Raw genomic sequence first — 17,824 nt, 5'->3', positions numbered from 1 at the left:
GTTCTTTGAGGATGTTGAATATTGGCCCCCACTCTCTTCTGGCCTATAGAGTTTCTGCCGAGAGATCTGCTGTAAGTCTGATAGGCTTGCCTTTGTGGGTTATCTGACCTTTCTCTCTGGCTGACCTTAGTATCCTCTCCTTCGTTTCAACCCTGGTGAATCTAACGATTATGTGCCTTGGGGTTGTTCTTCTTGAAGAATATCTTTGTGGTGTTCTCTGTATTACCTGGGGTTGAATGTTGACCTGCTTTGCTAGTTTAGGAAAATTTTCTTGAATAATATCCTGAAGGGTATTTTCCAGCTTGGATTCATTCTCTCCGTCGCATTCAGGTACACCTATCAGACGTAAATTTGGTCTTTTCACATAGTCCCACATTTCTTGGAGACTTTGCTCATTCCTTTTTATCCTTTTTTCTCTAATCTTTTCTTCACGTTTTATTTCAAGTTGGACTTTGACCTCTGATATCCCTTCTTCTGCTTGAACAATTCGAGTGTTTAAACCTGTGCATACTTCTCGGAGTTCCTGTATTGTATTCTTCAGTTCCATTAATTCACTCATACTCCTCTCTAAGTTGTCTATTCTCAATAGGATTTCATCAAACCTTTTTTCAAAGTTCCTAGTTTCTTTACGTTGGGCTACAACATGTTCTTTTAACTCACAGAAGTTTCTTATTATCCATTCCTTGAAGAGTGATTCTGTCATTGGGATGCGCTCGTTCTCCATCAAGCCTTGTTCCATTGTTGATGTGGAACTGTGATCATCTTTAGAGGGAGAGGCGTTCTGACTTTGAGTATTCTCAGCTTTTTTACGCTGGTTTCTTCCCGTCATTGTAAATTTATCCTCCTGTCGTCTTTGAAGTTACCAACTTCCAATTAGGTCTCTTGAGTGGACGTCCAGGTTGTTAGTTCCCAGGGTCAGAGCAGCGGCGTTAAAACTGATGGTGCTTTTCTGCCCAGGATTCTCCTGTCTGGCTTCCTTCTTGTTTCCGTAGTAGGCACTCTGCCTTCCCGGGGCTCCAAACCTCGGTCAGAAGGGGAACCCGTCCCATTTACTCTGCGCGGAGCTGCCACGCCGAGGTGCCGGCGGAACCGCTGCGCCGACCATGAGAGTCGCGCTGGCGACTCGTGTGTTTCCACCACTGGGGGATCTTCTGCTCCGTGAGCGACCAGACTTTGTCTGAAAGTGTGGCGTCCTCTAGTTCTCCGCGCCTTCCCTGAGAGCTGCAATCCCGGGATGTTAGTGATTGGCCATCTTCGAAGTTTGATTTTTGTGGATTTCATTCTTCCACAGAGAAGACAAATTTTGCTTCAGCCTTTACCAAATTTTATTTTTAAATCTGTATTTTTGAGTCAAATAGCTACAATTTTATATCATTTAGGACTTAAGGGTGAGAAGTTGTTTTTTTTTCTTTACCCATAGAAAACTTAATACATAAACATTGGAATAAGCTTCAGATTGTTTATCTGTCTGTCTTTCTATCTAATTATCTATCTATATGTAACCCATACAGTCTAATTTCTAATCATCTCTCTATTCCCTAATCCTTCCCATAGAAAAGGGCCAGGTGCAGTGGCTTATGGTCAATCCCAGCAAAGCCTATGATCCCAACATTTTGGGTGGCCAAGGTGAGTGGATCACTTGAGTCCAGATTTGAGACCAGCCTGGGCATTGTGGTGAAACGCCATCTCTATATAAACAAAAACCCTAAAAAAGCAAAAAATGGCCAAGCATGCTAGTGCCCACCTGTAGTCCCAGTTACTCAGGAAGCTGAGGGTGGGAGGACAAATTGAGGCCAGGAGATCAAGGCTGCAGTGAGCCATGATTACACCACTGCACTCCATCCTGGCAACAAAATGAGACCCTATCTCAAAAAAAAAAAAAAATTACTTTAGGCCTGTCATAGTAGCTCATACCTGTAATCCCAGCACTTTGGGATTAAGTACTTCTCCCAGCAGGAGGATTGCTTGAGACCAGGAATTTGAAACTAACCTGGGCAATATAGTGAGCCCCATCTCTACAAAGACATTTTATTTTATTTTATTTTATTTTTTTTTTGAGATGGAGTTTCGTCGCTCTTGTTACCCAGGCTGGAGTGCAATGGCACGATCTTGGCTCACCACAACCTCCGCCTCCTGAGTTCAAACAATTCTCCTGCCTCAGCCTCCCGAGTAGCTGGGACTACAGGCACGCGCCACCATGCCCAGCTAATTTTTTTTTGTTTGTATTTTTAGTAGAGATGGGGTTTCACCATGTTGACCAGGATGGTCTCGATCTCTTGACCTCGTGATCCACCCGCCTCAGCCTCCCAAAGTGCTGGGATTACAGGCGTGAGCCACCGCGCCTGGCCTACAAAGACATTTTAAAAAAATTAGACAGACATGATGGCAAGTGCCTGTAGTACTAGCTATTTGGGAGGCTGAGGTGGAAGAATCCCTTGAGCCCAGAAGTCTGAGATTACAGTGAGCTATGGTCCTGCTACTACTCCAGCCTCGGCAAGAGAGTGAGATCTTGTCTGTGTGTTTTAGTTTGTTTTTATGAGACAGGCTCACCCTTGTTTAGGCTGGGGTGCAGTGGTACAGTGATGGCTCACTGTAGTCTGGGTCAGCAGGCACACATAACCAGATGTTATCTCCCTGTGTTGCCCAGGTTGGTCTCCAACTCCTGGTCTCAGGCAATCCTCCCACCTTGACCCCCCCATAAGTGCTGGGATTGTAGGAACAACCCACTGTGCCTGGCCTGATTTAATTTTAAGGAAAACATTTTTCTGTCTCTTTCGGTTTGCTCTAGAATGACTACCCTATTCAAAGTTTTGAATCTGTTCAACAAAATTTGATGCAGAATGTCAGCATCAGCAATGCCAGCAGGGATTAGTAAATGAGATTCAAGGCTGCCCACATTTTCTCAGTGAATGGGCAGAAGTAGTGCAATAAGGAAAATGCTGTTCTTGGTGCCTTCAACTTTGGAAGGGAGTGTTCAGATGGCCCTGCCTAAAAGTGCTAAAGGAAGCACATTCCCAATTTATCTCCACCCCTTTCAGGAATCTGGTGCAAGTGGATGCCATGCCCAGATTTTACATGATGGAGTTGGTTGTGCATTGCTTTATTTGTTTTATTTATTTTTATTATTATTTTTTTTTGAGACAGAGTGGCTGGAGTGCAATGGCGTGATTTCAATTCACCGCAACCTCCGCCTCCCGTGTTGAAGCAATTCTCCTGCCTCAGGCCTCCCGAGTAGCTGGGATTACAGGTATCCGCCACCATGCCCGGCTAATTTTTTTTGTCTTTTTAGTAGAGACGGGGTTTCACCATGTTGGCCAGGTTGGTCTTGAACTCCTGACCTCAGGTGATCCACCTGCCTCGGCCTCCCAAAATGCTGGGATTACAGGCATGACCCACTGCGCCTGGCGGATGTACATTGCTTTGTAGATCCTCAGGAAAGACACTGATGACATTGAAGTAATTGGCATCTGTCTGCCACAATTAGAGAAGGAGGTCACATCAAAGGGGAGATGAGCAACTACCCAAAATGAAATGGTGAGCCCCAGGTTTTTGAGGATGTGGGGAAGAATTTTTACTTATTTATAGTTATTTATAGTTACACATTAGATTCCTCATTTCTTATATTAGTTTTCCTTTCAAGGCAAGCCTTTTCTCAGTGCCTTTGAACTTGGAATTTCTGATGTCTGGAACACTCTCCAGATCACTTTTATGGTTTGTCATATTATTTGTGTTTTTGTCCAAGAGTCATCTGTGCCTTCGAAAGGGCCTTATCTGTGTACCCTATCTAAAATTACCACCACCCCATCTTGTTCTACTATATTTTTCTTCACATAATGTACTACCTGAAATTATAATGCGTACAACTTATTTATTATGTTTTTTACTAGAGCGTATGTTCTGTGAAGGCAGGGACCTCATCTGTTCGTGTTATCACACCTATAAATATTGACCTTATTTGTCCATGTTGTTTTTATCACCTTTAAATATCACCTATACATATTGGTTCAATAAATGAATGAATGAACCAACTGACAATCTTCCTAGTGCCAGAAAAGAACCTGTGGCAGAATGCAGGAAGGAAGTTGTACCAGGAAGCAAATGCTTTTTGCTTTTGTGGAATGAATGTTCCCAGATTGAGAGCCAGGTAGGAAGTAATTCTGTGACATCCTCTTACATCCTTTTAGACTTCTTCCTGTCTCTCTCTGGGAAGAGCTCCTTTATATGACTTTGATTTAATTGTTGTTGTTATTGTTTGAGACAGGGTCTCTTGCCCAGGGTAGACTGCAGTGGCATAATCATGGCTCATTGCAGCCTTGATCTCCCCGCTTAGCTTCCTGAGCAGCTAGGACTACAGGCAAAAGCCACTATTCCCAGCTAACTTTTTTTAAAAAAATTATCTTTTATAGAGACAGGGGTTTCCCTATGTTGCCCAGAGAAGTCTCGAACTCCTGGACATGATCCTCCTGCTTTGGCCTCCCAAAGTGCTGGGATTACAGGTGTGAATCATCATGCCTGGCCTGAATAACGTTTAGATGTGACCACCATTATCCTGAAAAAAATCTTGGTTCCTTTTGGAATTAGAATATAAGCAGTCTTTTCTCCAGAGGACTCCAGAGTTCTACTATGTGATATAACCTACATGTTCTGTACTATTCACTGAAATCACCTGGATTTTCCCTTAGTTAGGGGTGTAGATTTTCTTTTTATTCATATCATACTGATAACACTATCAATATTTAAACAGAGGGATGGGGTGCAGTGGCTCATTATGACAGTAATCCCAGGAATTTTGGAGGCTGACGCAGGAGGATAACTTGAGGCCAGGACTTCAAGGCCAGCCTGGGCAACAGTGGAGGACCCCATCTCGACAAAACATAAAATAAATAAATAAACATACAGAGAACTGGTGTGTTTTGTGAGAGAATAGAGGTAGTTAAAGATGCAGGCTGTACATTCAGACAGAGCTATGTTCCAATTTCTGCTCTGCCTTTTACTTTATGATCTTAAGCAAGTTGCTTAATCTCTCTAAACCTCAATTTCCTCATCTACAAAATAGTGTAACAGTTACATTGTCCTCATAGCTTTGTTGTGAGAATTATTATAAATAAGATGATGTATGCATATTTTCACCATTTTGTGTTACTACACAATATAGAGACCTTTCACTTGCATATTTTAATACCTTAAGTTAGATTCTCATAAGCTTATTCCTTGAAAGTTACCTGTTTAGATGTATAAGTTGCCCAGGTTTACCAGCCCAGGAACATATTTCATCCAGAGCTTTCATCCCTGACAGTATTCAGATTAAATAGAGGATACCTATTACATTTTGGTATTATAGGTTGAGAATATGTCCTTATCAGAAATATTTGGGACTATAAGTGCTTCGAGTTTTGGATTTCTTTCAGATTTTGGGATATCTGCATTATATATTTGCTGGTGAACATCCCAAATCTGAAAATCTAGCATGTTCCATTGAGCATTTCATTTGAACATCATGTTGATTTACGGGAATCATTTATAGGAATTGGCAGTTTCTTTCTGTCCAAGAGAAGAGGTGGCAGCATTTCAGTTTGAAAAACCAGACCTTTGCTGTGTTTCATAATTGATTCATCAGTTTTTCTAAAGGAAGAGGCAAATCCATGTTTTTTAAAAAATATTTTCCTCTCTCTCTCTCTCTCTGTCTCTCTCTCCCTCCCTGCCTCTGTCCCTCCCTCTCTCTCCCTCTCTCTCTCTCTCTCCCCCTCTTTCCCTCCCTCCCTCACTCCCACCCTCCTGAATCCCCAGCAACAGAGTATCGGGCATACAGTAGGCCCTCATATTTCTTGAATGAATACTTAAGGAAAGAGATCCTGTCACTGCACTCCATCCAGCTAGGTAACAGAGCAAGACTCAGTCTCAAAAAAAAAAAAAAAAAAAAAAACCTTCCCAGATGATTTTATTGTGAAGTGTAAGGGTTGAAAATCACTGGAATTAGAGAAGGATACAGAATATTTGGGTTAAGTCCTGGCTTCATTTCCTAGTATTTTGTTGAGAATTTTTGTGTCTATATTAATAAGGTATATTCATCTGTAGTTTTGTTTGGATGTCTTTGGCCTTGGAATCAGAATACCACCAGCTTCATAAAATGAGGTGGGGAAGTGTTTTCTCCTCTGTTTCCTGGACAAGTTTGTGAATGATTGGTATTAATTCCCTTTACTTTTTAATTTACTTTTTTGACACAGGGTCTTGCTCTGGCACCCAGGCTGGAGTGCAGTGGTGAGGTCTCAGCTCACTATAGCCTCAACCTCCCAGGTTCAAGCAATATTCCCGCCTCAGCCTCCTGAGTAGTTGAGACAACAGGCACTTGCCACCACGCCTGGCTCATTTTTTTATTTTCTTGTAGAGACAGTTTCACCAGGTTGCCCAGGCTTCTCTTGAACTCCAGAGCTCAATCAGTTCACCTATCTGGGCCTCCCAAAGTGCTGGGATTACAAGGATGAGCCACCATGTCCAGCCAGTATTAATTCCTGTTTGGAGAACTATATCAGCGAAGAATTCTGGACCTGGGCTTTTCTTTGTGGGAAGATTACTGTTTCAGTCTCTTTACTTGTTATACATCTATTCAGATGTTCTATTTCTTTCTTGAGTCAGTTTCAGTAATTTATGTCTTCTTAGGAATCTGCCCACTGCATTTCTTTTTTTTGTTTCTTTTTTTTTTTTTTTTTTTGCGACGGAGTCTTGGTCTGGCACTCATGCTGGAGTGCAGTGGCACGGTCTTGGCTCACTGCAAACCTCTGCCTCCCAGGTTCAAGCGATTCTCCTGCCTCAGCCTCCCAGGTAGTTGGGATTACAGGCGCGTGCCACCACATCCAGCTAAGTCTTGTATTTTTTAACAGACAGGGTTTTGCCATGTTGGCCAGGCTGGTCTTGAAATCCTGACCTCAGGTGATCCACCTGCCTCGGCCTCCCAAACTGCTGGGATCACAGGCATGAGCCACTGTGCCTCTCTTCCTTTTGCATTTCTGATTTTTGTTTGTATTTTCTTTTTTTTTTTTTTTGGCAGTCTAGGTAAAGATTTATCAATTTTTTGTTGTTTTTTTCAAACAACAGACTTCTGTGACTATTGATTTTCTCTATTGTTTTTCTGTTTTCTTTTCTTTTCTTTTTTTTGGAGACAGAGTCTCGCTTTGTCACCCAGGCTGGAGTGCAGTGGTGCAATCTCAGCTCACTGCAACCTCTGCCTCCCAAGTTCGAGCGATTCTCCTCTCTCAGACCCCCAAGCAGCTAGGACTACAGGTATGTGCCATCATGTCAGGCTAATTTTTGTAATTTTGGTAGAGATGGGATTTAACCATATTGGCCATGCTGGTCTTGAACTCCTGACCTTGTGATTCACCCACCTCAGCCTCCCAAAGTGCTGGGATTACAGGTGTGAGCCATCTCGCCCAGCCATGGTTTTGTTTTGTATATCATTGCTTACCACTTTAATTTCCTTTCTTCTTACTATGGGTTTAGTTTGCTCTTTTTCTGGTTTCTCTCTCTCTCTTTTTTTTTTAATTAGTTGAATTTCATATTCATCTAGTTTCTTAAGATAAAGGCTTACAACATGTATTTTAGATCTTTCTTCTTTTCCATCGTAGGCTGTGAATTTTCTAATATAAACTTAGAAATTTCCCTCTAAGCAATGTTTTAGTTATATTCCAGAAATTTTGATAAATTATTTAGTTCAAAGTACTTTCTTAATTTCTTTCATTTTCTTTTGACCCATTGGCTGTTTAAGGGTATGCTCTTTAATTTCTGCATACTTATGAATTTCCCGCATTTTCTTCTGCTGTTTTCTTTCTTTCTTTCTATATTCTTTTTTTTTTTTTTGAGACAAAGTCATGCTGTGTCACCCAGGCTAGACTGAAATGGCACAGTCTCGGTTCATTGCAACCTCCACCTCCTGGGTTTGAGTGATTCTCCTGCCTAACCTCCCAAATAGCTGGAATTATAGGCACCTGTCACCATGTTCAGCTAATTTGTGTATTTTTATTGGAGATATGGTTTCACCATGTTGGTCAGGCTGGTCTTGAACTCCTGACCTCAGGTGATCCACCTGCCTCAGCCTCCCAAAGTGCTGGTATTACAGTCATGAGCCACCACACCCAGCCATATATTCTTTATATACATAATATTTATAGAGATTAGGGGTCTTGCTGTCTTGCCCAGGTTGGTCTCTGACTCCTGGCCTCAAGTAGTTTTCCTGCTTCACCTTCCCAGAGTGCTGGGCTTATAGGTGTGAACCACCATGCCTGGCCTATTGTTGATTTGTAATTTAATTCCACTGTAGTCAGAGAATGATTTTAATCCTTTTATTTTATTTTATTTATTTATTTTTGAGACGGAGTTTTGCTCTTGTTACCCAGGCTGGAGTGCAATGGCATGATCTCGGCTCACCGCAACCTCCGTCTCCTGGGTTCAGGCAATTCTCCTGTCTCAGCCTCCTGAGTAGCTGGGATTACAGGCACACGCGACCATGCCCAGCTAATTTTTTGTATTTTTAGTAGAGACGGGATTTCACTATGTTGACCAGGATGGTCTCAATCTCTTGACCTCGTGATCCACCCGCCTCGGCCTCCCAAAGTGCTGGGATTACAGGCTTGAGCCACCGCGCCTGGCCCCGATTCTAATCCTTTTAAATGTACTGAAACTTGTTTTACTGCCTGGTGTATGTTCTGACCCTATGGAATATTCCATGAATGCTTGAAAAGAAGGTATATTCTGCCATTATTGGGTGGAGTGTTCTATATGTTTGTTAATTCTATTTGGTTGATGGTGTAGTTCACCTATATATATGTATTAGTCTGTTTTGGGTTGCTGCAAAGGAGTACTTGAGGTTGGTTAATTCATAAAGAAGTGTATTTGGCTCAAGGTTTTGCAGGGTGTACAAGCATGGCACCAACATCTGCTCAGCTTCTGAGAGGCCCCAGGAATCTTTTACTCATGACAGAAGGCAAAGCGGGAGTAGAGTGTCACATGGTGAGAGAGGGAGCAAGAGAGATGCCATGTTTTAAACAACCAGCATGCTGTGAACTAAAAGAGTTAGAACTCATTACTTGCAGGGACAGCACCAAGCCACTCGCAGGGGATCTGCTCCCATGAACAAAACACCTCCCACTAGGCCCTGCCTCCAGCATCGGGGATCATAGTTCAGAATGAGGTTTAGAGGGGGCACACATTTGAACTGTATCAATATCCTTACTAATTTCTGCCTAGTTGTTCTGTCCGTTGTTGAGAGTGAGATAGATTGTGATTTTTAGAGGAGATAAACTCAAATATTCCTTATTCAAAATTAGTTAAATAAGCACCATGCAGTTTATTAAAATAAAATATAAAAATGCTCTAGTATTGGCCGGGCACGGTGGCTCACCCCTGTAATCCCAGCACTTTGGGAGGCCGAGGTGGGCAGATCATGAGGTCAAGAGGTCGAGACCATCCTGGTCAACGTGGTGAAACCCCGTCTCTATTAAAAATACAAAAAAAAAAAAAAATTAGCTGGGCATGGTGGCGCGTGCCTGTAATCCCAGCTACTCAGGAGGCTGAGGCAGGAGAATTGCCTGAACCCAGGAGGCAGAGGTTGCAGTGAGCCAAGATCGCGCCATTGCACTCCAGCCTGGGTAACAAGAGCGAAACTCTGTCTCAAAAAAAAAAAAAAAATTAGCTGGGCATGGTGGCACACGCCTGTAGTACCAGCTACTCAGGAGGCTGAGGCAGGAGAATTGCTTGAACCCAGGAGGCGAAGATTGCAGTGAGCTGAGATCACACCACTGCACTCCAGCCTGGCGCCTGGCGACAGAGCAAGACTCTGTCTCAAAAATGAAGAAAGAAAAAAAGAAAAAAGAAATGCTCTAGTATTAGTTACACCTTTGGAATGCCAGAAATAACATCTATTAATTTACTTTCTAGTATATTGGAGCTGTTTTAATATTTTTAGTGGGAAGGTCACTGTTAATTCTCATGAAAACTGATGCTTTCAAACTTGGCTCCAACCAGACCAGCCTTTCAGTTGATTGTTTCTGGGTAGCAATTTCCTCCTCCGAAGTATGACAGCCTCCAGAGCTGGAAGCCAAATATCTGAGTGGGGGAAGATAAAAGATTTTGAGGAGGCTTGTCTGCTTTTTGGTCTCCTCAAGCATATAAACCTCATTAATTTTTGAATGCAGCACTCTTTTGGCTGACATATTATTTCTAGTCCAGGAGCATTTTCCTTACTCATCAACAAGTTTGTTTTGGAGCCTTTTCTAACAAATATTCTGCAAAGCGGTGGCCAAGTTTATTGTCCTTTGACTAGAAGTTTCATTAGAAAAGACTTGTCAGTACTTTTCGGTTAGGGCCCAGTTAGTCAAATGTCTCTACAGTCTGAGAATCTTCCTTGAGAGGACTTAACTGAGCAAAGGATGATGTGGAGGAGAGGGGTCTTGTTTTTTTGCTGTCCTGTTCTTCCTGTACTAACCCCCCTTCCTATTCTTTTCTACTTCCTCATTATTTATACTTTATCTTCTGCTTGTAGAATCCTTGGTGGAATTAATAAATGTATGAAGTAGGAGCAGCTACGAAGCTGCATGTTTCCTTTCTGGTGAAATCCAGGACTAATGACCAGTGGAAGAGCTGAGCTTGAGAACCTCACTTCTTAATCCTTTTTGTTGACCCAACTGTTTGATATTTTTGTTTCTGGGGTATTACCCCTTGAATCCTATCAACATGCTTCCAAGATCTTACAGGGCAGAGATATATTAAGGTCACTCCTTGGCTTTCCCTCCACCCCCAGAGTAGCTGGTTATTCACATAGCAGTTGATGCCTTTATTTGAGGCAGGTAAAAAACTTGATTATTTCCATGGAGAATGGAGAACCTAGGGTTTTTCACTTTATGGTTGGATTTCTTTTCTTTTTATTCCATTCTTTTCTGGCAGGCAACTCAGTTGATTCACCATCCATCAGCTCTAAAGACATCTGTTCATCTATATACAGGTTGCTCACACAGACCCATTTAGAAACAAGAATGTTAAATTTGTAGCAATCAGTAACAGTAAAGGTTTAAAGACTCATGCTTGTATATAAATAAGAGTTTTTGTTTAGTTTGTATTGACTTGGGGAATGATGAGCAAATCTAAATAGTGATACACAATGACATAGAGGGATGTTAAAATTCCTACTTTCCTGAATTTCCATAGGCTTGTACTGTCTGTGAAAATTATCATTTGTTTCAGATATTTCATGGTGAGAGTAGATGTGCATTAAATTTATGGCCTCTGAAATTTATTCCTGATTTGGGCAACTTTGGCAGTGAACACAGAACATATGGCTCTGTGGTATTTACTGAAAGTGGGTTATTAAATAATTGCTTCTAAAATGAATAATCCTAAGGTCTGGAAATGTAAAGTCATTTTATTTAGAATGCTTAGAATTAAGAGGATTAAGATAGACCAAGGAAGCAGAAACTTCACATAAACAGCTATTTCTTTGTAGTTGAAAGTCTTAGAGGACGGATCATTGTAAATCTACACAGATAAACATAAAGCAGATAAATTATAAAATGTATAGGTTGACTGCCATAATTCTGAGTTTACTGCTTCATTCTTTTTTCCCCTCCTTATAAACCTTGAGGGTTATGCAGTACATAAAACAACACATACCTGGCCAGGCTCAGTGGCTCACACCTGTAATCCCAGCACTTTGGGAGGCCGAGACGGGTGGATCACAAAGTCAAGAGATCGAGACCATCCTGGTCAACATGGTGAAACCCCATCTCTACTAAAAATACAAAAATTAGCTGGGCATGGTGGTGCACGCCTGTAATCCCAGCTACTCGGGAGGCTGAGGCAGGAGAATTGCTTGAACCCAGGAAGTGGAGGTTGCAGTGAGCCAAGATTGCGCCATTGCACTCCAGCAACTGGATAAAAAGAGGGAAACTCTGTCTCGGGGGTGGGGGGAAAAACCCCACATACCTAAATCAAGCTATTGCAGTACCCAAGATAATACTGATACAAGGTAATTTTGTTACTTGAGTGGGAAACTTTGTCAGATGTCAGATAACCACTGAGTTCAAAGTTAACTCCTGGGAGGGACAAGATGGAATTTTCAGGTAACTGAACTTTAATTTCATTTAGTTTTAGAGATGGAAAAGGTTTATTAGATAAGCCTTTCTCTGTGTTCTAGAGCTGTATATGTATATGTATATGTATATGTATATGTATATGTATATGTATATGTATATGTATAAATATATACATGCATAATATACACATATACATGTGTGTGTATATATAGGTGTATGTGTGTATATAAGCTGAATATGCCTTTACTGTATTCTCCATAAAACACTTGAATCAGAAATTTACTAAATAATATGTTAGCTTTTATAGATTTAAATTTTTGCATTCATGATCAAGAAGGTTTTCAATCAAGAAGTTTATATAATATCCCTATGGCCCTATCTGTATATGGTTTACTTAAGAGGGCTAGTGGTTAATATTTCAAAATTATTCTTGGATAATAACCATTGCTTATGTTAGTTATTGTTTCTTTGAAGTATTCAGACCTATTGAATTGCATCGTTCCCTTATTCTCTGAAATAAAATTAATTTGTTACATTTAATCATTTTCTAATAGCTCAGTTTACACTGGGCTTTAGAAACACTCTAAAAGATGACAAATATTTCCCCTTTTATCCCTCTTAGATTTTAGCCTGCTTGGCTCTCCTTTTTCTTTGTGACACAGAGGCATATTGCAGATGATCAGGTGCCTACCCTTCAGAGTCACAGAAATGCGGGTATGAATCCTAGTTCTAGCACCTTTGAGCTGTGTGACAGAAAGCAAACTTTTTTTTTTTTGGGGATGGAATCTCACCGTCACCCAGGCTAGAGTGCAGTGGTGTGATCTCGGCTCACTGCAACCTCCACCTCCTGGGTTCAAGTGATTATCCTGCCTCAGCCTCCTGAGTAGCTGGGATTACAGGCGTGCACCACCACGCCCAGCTAATTTTTGTATTTTTAATAGAGACAGGGTTTAACCAGGTTGGTCAGGCTGGTCTCAAACTCCTGACCTGGTGATCAACCCACCTCAGCCTCCCAAAGTGCTGGGATTACAGGCATGAGCCACCGTGCTAGGCCAGAAGGCAAACTGTTTTTATATATATATATTTATTTATTTGAGACAGAGTTTTGCTCTTGTTACCCAGGCTGGAGTGCAATGACGTGATCTCAGTTCACCACAACCTCCGCCTCCTGGGTTCAGGCAGTTCTCCTGCCTCAGCCTCCTGAGTAGCTGGGACTACAGGCACGCACCACCATGCCCAGCTAAGTTTTTGTATTTTTAGTAGAGATGGGGTTTCACCATGTTGACCAGGATGGTTTCGATCTCTCGACCTCGTAATCCACCTGCCTCCCAAAGTGCTGGAATTACAGGCATGAGCGACCGCGCCCGGCCCAGAAGGCAAACTTTTAAAGGTCTGATTCTTAGTTTTCTCATCTGTAAAATGGGGATAACTGTAGCATCCTCACAGGGCTTTTTGTTTTAAGGATTAAATAAAAGCATGACAGTCACTTAACACAGGGTCTGACACATAGTAGCACACTCATTATTTGTATTTTATTAATGCAGTTGTTGCTGACCTATGGTTACAATTTTTTCTGAAATCAACTTCCTAGAGTAAATTTGTTTTACTGAAGTTGATTACCTGAATTCCTTTGACCCTGGTCTGAACCATCCATTTTAGTTAGCCCTTTTGTCTGTTTCACCAGAGAATGAACCCAGGTGATCACCCTACACTTCTGTTATCTCAGCAGAGCAGGGTTTCGGAAGATCCTAGAGAGGCAAAGTAAGGAGCCCACCTTCTGGAATCAGAATGCTTGCCTCCAAATCCTGTTGTACTTCTTATTAGCAGGATAACCTTAGGTGTATTATTCCTGCTGAGCCTCATTTTTCTTTTCTGTAAAATGGGATTAGTAATACCTATCTTGGCCGGGCACAGTGGCTCACACCTGTAATCTCAGCACTTTGGGAGGCTGAGGCAGGCAGGTCACTTGAACCCAGGAGTATGAAACCAGCTTGGGTAACATGGTGAAAACCCATATATACAAAAAATAATAATAATAAATACAGAAATTAGTGGTGGCATGCATCTATAGTTCCAGCTACTCCAGAGGCTGAGGTGGGAGGATCACTTGAGCCGGAGATGTCAAGGTTTCAGTCAACAGATTGCACCACTGCACTCCAGCCTGGGTGACATAGTGAGACCTTGTCTTGAAACAACAGAACACCAAAACCTGTCTTCATATGGCTGTTACAAAGATTAAATAAGTTAAAATATAAAATAATGTAAAACAGTGTCTGGCACAGAGTGCATGTTTTGTAAATGTCAGCTATTAGTGTAGCTCCTCCTTTTTTTATTTATTTAGTTCTCCAAGGCTTTGTTTTTAACAATGTTAATTTGTAAAATAATAAAAGCCTCTTGGTTCAATGTCTCAGACTGTTTGTAACATCCTTTTGAATCCAGTTCAGCTCAAGAAACAATTGATGAATGCCTACTATGTATTAAGTGCTATGGTGGACATATATATATAAGGCATATTCTCTTCTCTCTAGGAATTTATAAACTGCTAGGAGAGGTAAGATATGTTCAAAGGCTACTATTACACAAGGCAAAATATTATTATAATTTTTCACAACACATAAAAGGTAGTTCACAGGAGGCCTAGAGTAATTGAATGCTGTGGAGTCAGGAAGTTCAGATGAAGAGGGTAGGCATTTCCAGGTGAAGTGAATAAAAGAGGTAGGAAAAAATTTATGGTACTTAAGAGTAACTGGCCAGCCTTGATTAAGATGACTTACAATGGGAGAGAGACAGTACAGGTAAGGAGACAGCCAGGGAGCTACCACTGCAGAATGGGAAAACATGATGAGGTAAAACTGATGGAGAAGAGTGTGAGTGTGAGGAGGTAGAGTTGAAGTTGGCTCAGCCATTTAAAAATTACTGGGAAAGAGAGTGATATAATTGAAGTAAGAAGGATGGGAAGTAAAGATTAGGTTTTTGGGAGGAAAACAAGTTTGGCTTTGGATCTACTGAATTTGAGGTGTAGTGAGGAACATGGTTATGGTTCTGCCATTCTTGGAAGCCTCCCTAAAAACTTCTCTGTGGATGGAAAAGGCAGATATGAAGATGATTTCCAGTAGATTCTGGTTCCTCTTAGATGTGACTTAGAGGGCCCCTGCACTGTTTTTTTCCTTTGGAGACGGAGTCTCACTCTGTTGCCCAGGCTAATTGGAGTACAGTGATGAGATCTCGGCTCACTGCAACCTCCATGTCCCAGGTTGAAGCGATTCTCCTGCCTCAGCCTGCTGAATAGCTGGGATTACAGGCACGCACCACCATGCCGAGCTAGTTTTTGTATTTTAAGTAAAGATAGGGTTTCACCCTGTTGGTCAGCCTGGTCTCGAACTGCTGACCTTGCTATGTGCCCTTCTCGGCCTCCCAAAGTGCTGGAATTACAGGCGTGAGCCACTGCGCCCAGCCAAATACTTAGTTATGTAAGGAGACTTTCTCTGGCTCCTGGTATCCTCCCAGTCCTCCTCCTTTGAACATCTTTTCATTCAGTCTCTGAATGACAGCTGTGCCATCATCATTCTGCATAGTTTGTAGTTTTAATACTGTTTAGGTTTAACTGATTTGTGTGTGTGTGTGTGTGTGTGTGTGTGTGTGTGTGAGAGAGAGAGAGAGAGGTAATTGATTTTTAACTTAAAAAAAAAAATCCCTATTAAGTTGTTTCATTAAGCAGTATTGCCAGAATGAAAATAAGAGAAAACACCCATCAGTCTCCCCTAGCCCGGATGTGCTTTGCGTCATCTAGCTTGATTGTTTCACCTCAACAGAAAAGGCTCTAAGTGAACAGAAAGAAGAAAAACAGACATATTAATGATAAAATATTTTCTAGGCTAGAAAAAGGCATCGCTTGGTGAAATTGCTATAGTTTTTAGATATGAAAGGAAAGAGTTTACAAATAGTACTTCCTGATCTATGTGAGTAGTTCTTTCACTATACTTATGGTGGTAAACGTTTGTTAAGAAAGCATAGAGCATCTGCAAAACTTTCTGCTGGGTGATGATCCTTGTTATATTTTGAGTTTGGAATTCATGTTTTTTAATTTTAGGAGGAGGACTCAGTGTTTTGGAGGTTTTGATCAAAAGGCAAGACTCTAGTGCTTTGTGGATTGTTATCGCCCTGCAAGACCCTTCGCAACTTCCTCTCACCGCCCACAGCAGAATACGGAAACTCTGCTGTATCAGGCCACTTCTGCAATTACAGACAGTTGCACTTCAAGGGGCTCCTTCTTTCACACTACATCCTTCTGTTTTTAGACTTTGCATTTGAAAATGTGTCTTTTGAAATGGAATAACCAACTGACCCTTCATCTCTCCTCTCTCTCTGCTGCCCTGCAGTGCTGCAGTTGAAGCTCCAGCAGCGCCGGACCCGGGAAGAGCTGGTGAGCCAAGGGATCATGCCGCGTAAGTGCCTCTCTCTCTCTCAGCATTTGGTAGAGTTGCTTTTAGGACATGGTCATATGTGCCAACTATGCCATAGGAAGCATCTAAAATAAAACAAGTATAATGGGTTTTATGTTCCACTCTTTTCTTTCTCATGACTTTCCAAGTTTGGAGGCTTAGTCACTAAGGAGTTAAGATAACTAATTGTTTAAGTTCAGTGAAACAAACTGGGTTTAAAGGGTCAAACCTGGTTTAAATGAGGTGTAAATGGTGCCGTTGAATTTTCCTTAACTTTGGAATTGCACCTTTAAAAGAATTTTCACTCTATTAAACTTCCCTTTACAGGAGGGGCAGATGTTGAGCCTGGGGTATTGTGAGGAAGAACTACTTCTTGCATATGCTTTGCCTTCATGTTCTGGTTCTTAGGAAGAGAAACCTCTTTTCTGGTATTTTTGAATCAACCACAGTTTTATGTAGAATGAGATCCTCAGATACTCTAAGGCTGGCCTGGGTGTGAGCATAACTGAGTAGAGTCGATTATGGCTCTGTCACAACACTGGGCTCAGTGGGTGCAGAAGTGCATCCCTTAGGAAAAATGAAACCAATCCTTGGAATCTATTAGAAGTAAGGAAATTTGCTTTTAATACCAACAGCATTATAAACAGAGTGGAAACTGGAGCTAGCGAGGTTTTGATCCTTCTGATATTTCTTTTTTAAATCAGCAGAGAACATAGGCTCTCCCTCTTTTCTATTTGTATGTTATCACTACTTGGATACAGCATAAGTAAAAAAAAAAAAAAAGTCATACAACTTCTGGCTTCATAGTGGGAGAACTGATGTTTTTCATTTTAACTTATTATCTGCTGACTGACTGATCCTGTATTTTCCTAGCTCTTATTCATTCATTCAAAATGTGAGAACCTAATATGTGCTAGTTGATACAGCAAGATAAATCGGGTTCATGCTCTCAGGTGATTTATATTTAGAAAGGCAAGACTGGTAATAAAGAGACAAATTTCAGAGCATGAACTTTCAGAGCAGGAATTGCCATGAAGTGCAACATGGTAAGTACTATCAAGTAAATTCACTGATTGGTGTGTTAATAAGTAATAGGAATAAGATGGGGTCACTTTGAATAAGATGTTCAAGAAAGGCCTCACTGAAGAGGAAAGATTTGAGCTGAGATCTAAAGGATCAGATGTAGCTGGCCATTCAGAAAGCAGGAAGAGGGCTCAGAAGAAAAAGCAAGTGTTTGGGTCTGGTGCAGGCAAGAGGTTGGTGTGTTTGGATATCATCAAGGAAGCCATTGTGGCTGGGGTA

At 41.4% G+C, this 17,824-nt stretch overlaps 1 protein-coding gene across 9 annotated transcripts in view; it reads left to right on the top strand.

Annotated features, from left to right (window-relative positions):
• Nucleotides 1-17,824, top strand: part of MRTFA (myocardin related transcription factor A) — a 208,093-nt gene that overhangs the window by 140,955 nt on the left and 49,314 nt on the right. For all 9 annotated transcript variants that reach the window (XM_078334601.1, XM_008990884.5, XM_078334625.1 and 6 more), the window contains one exon: nt 16,460-16,525. In XM_078334601.1, the coding sequence (XP_078190727.1) occupies nt 16,460-16,525 (66 nt within the window). The remainder of the gene's footprint in view (nt 1-16,459; nt 16,526-17,824) is intronic.

Source organism: Callithrix jacchus, chromosome 1 (genome assembly GCF_049354715.1).
Source record: "Callithrix jacchus isolate 240 chromosome 1, calJac240_pri, whole genome shotgun sequence".
Classification (NCBI taxonomy): domain Eukaryota; kingdom Metazoa; phylum Chordata; class Mammalia; order Primates; family Cebidae; genus Callithrix; species Callithrix jacchus.
Note: the sequence above shows the minus strand (reverse complement) of the source record. Positions and strands in the feature narration are given on the sequence as shown.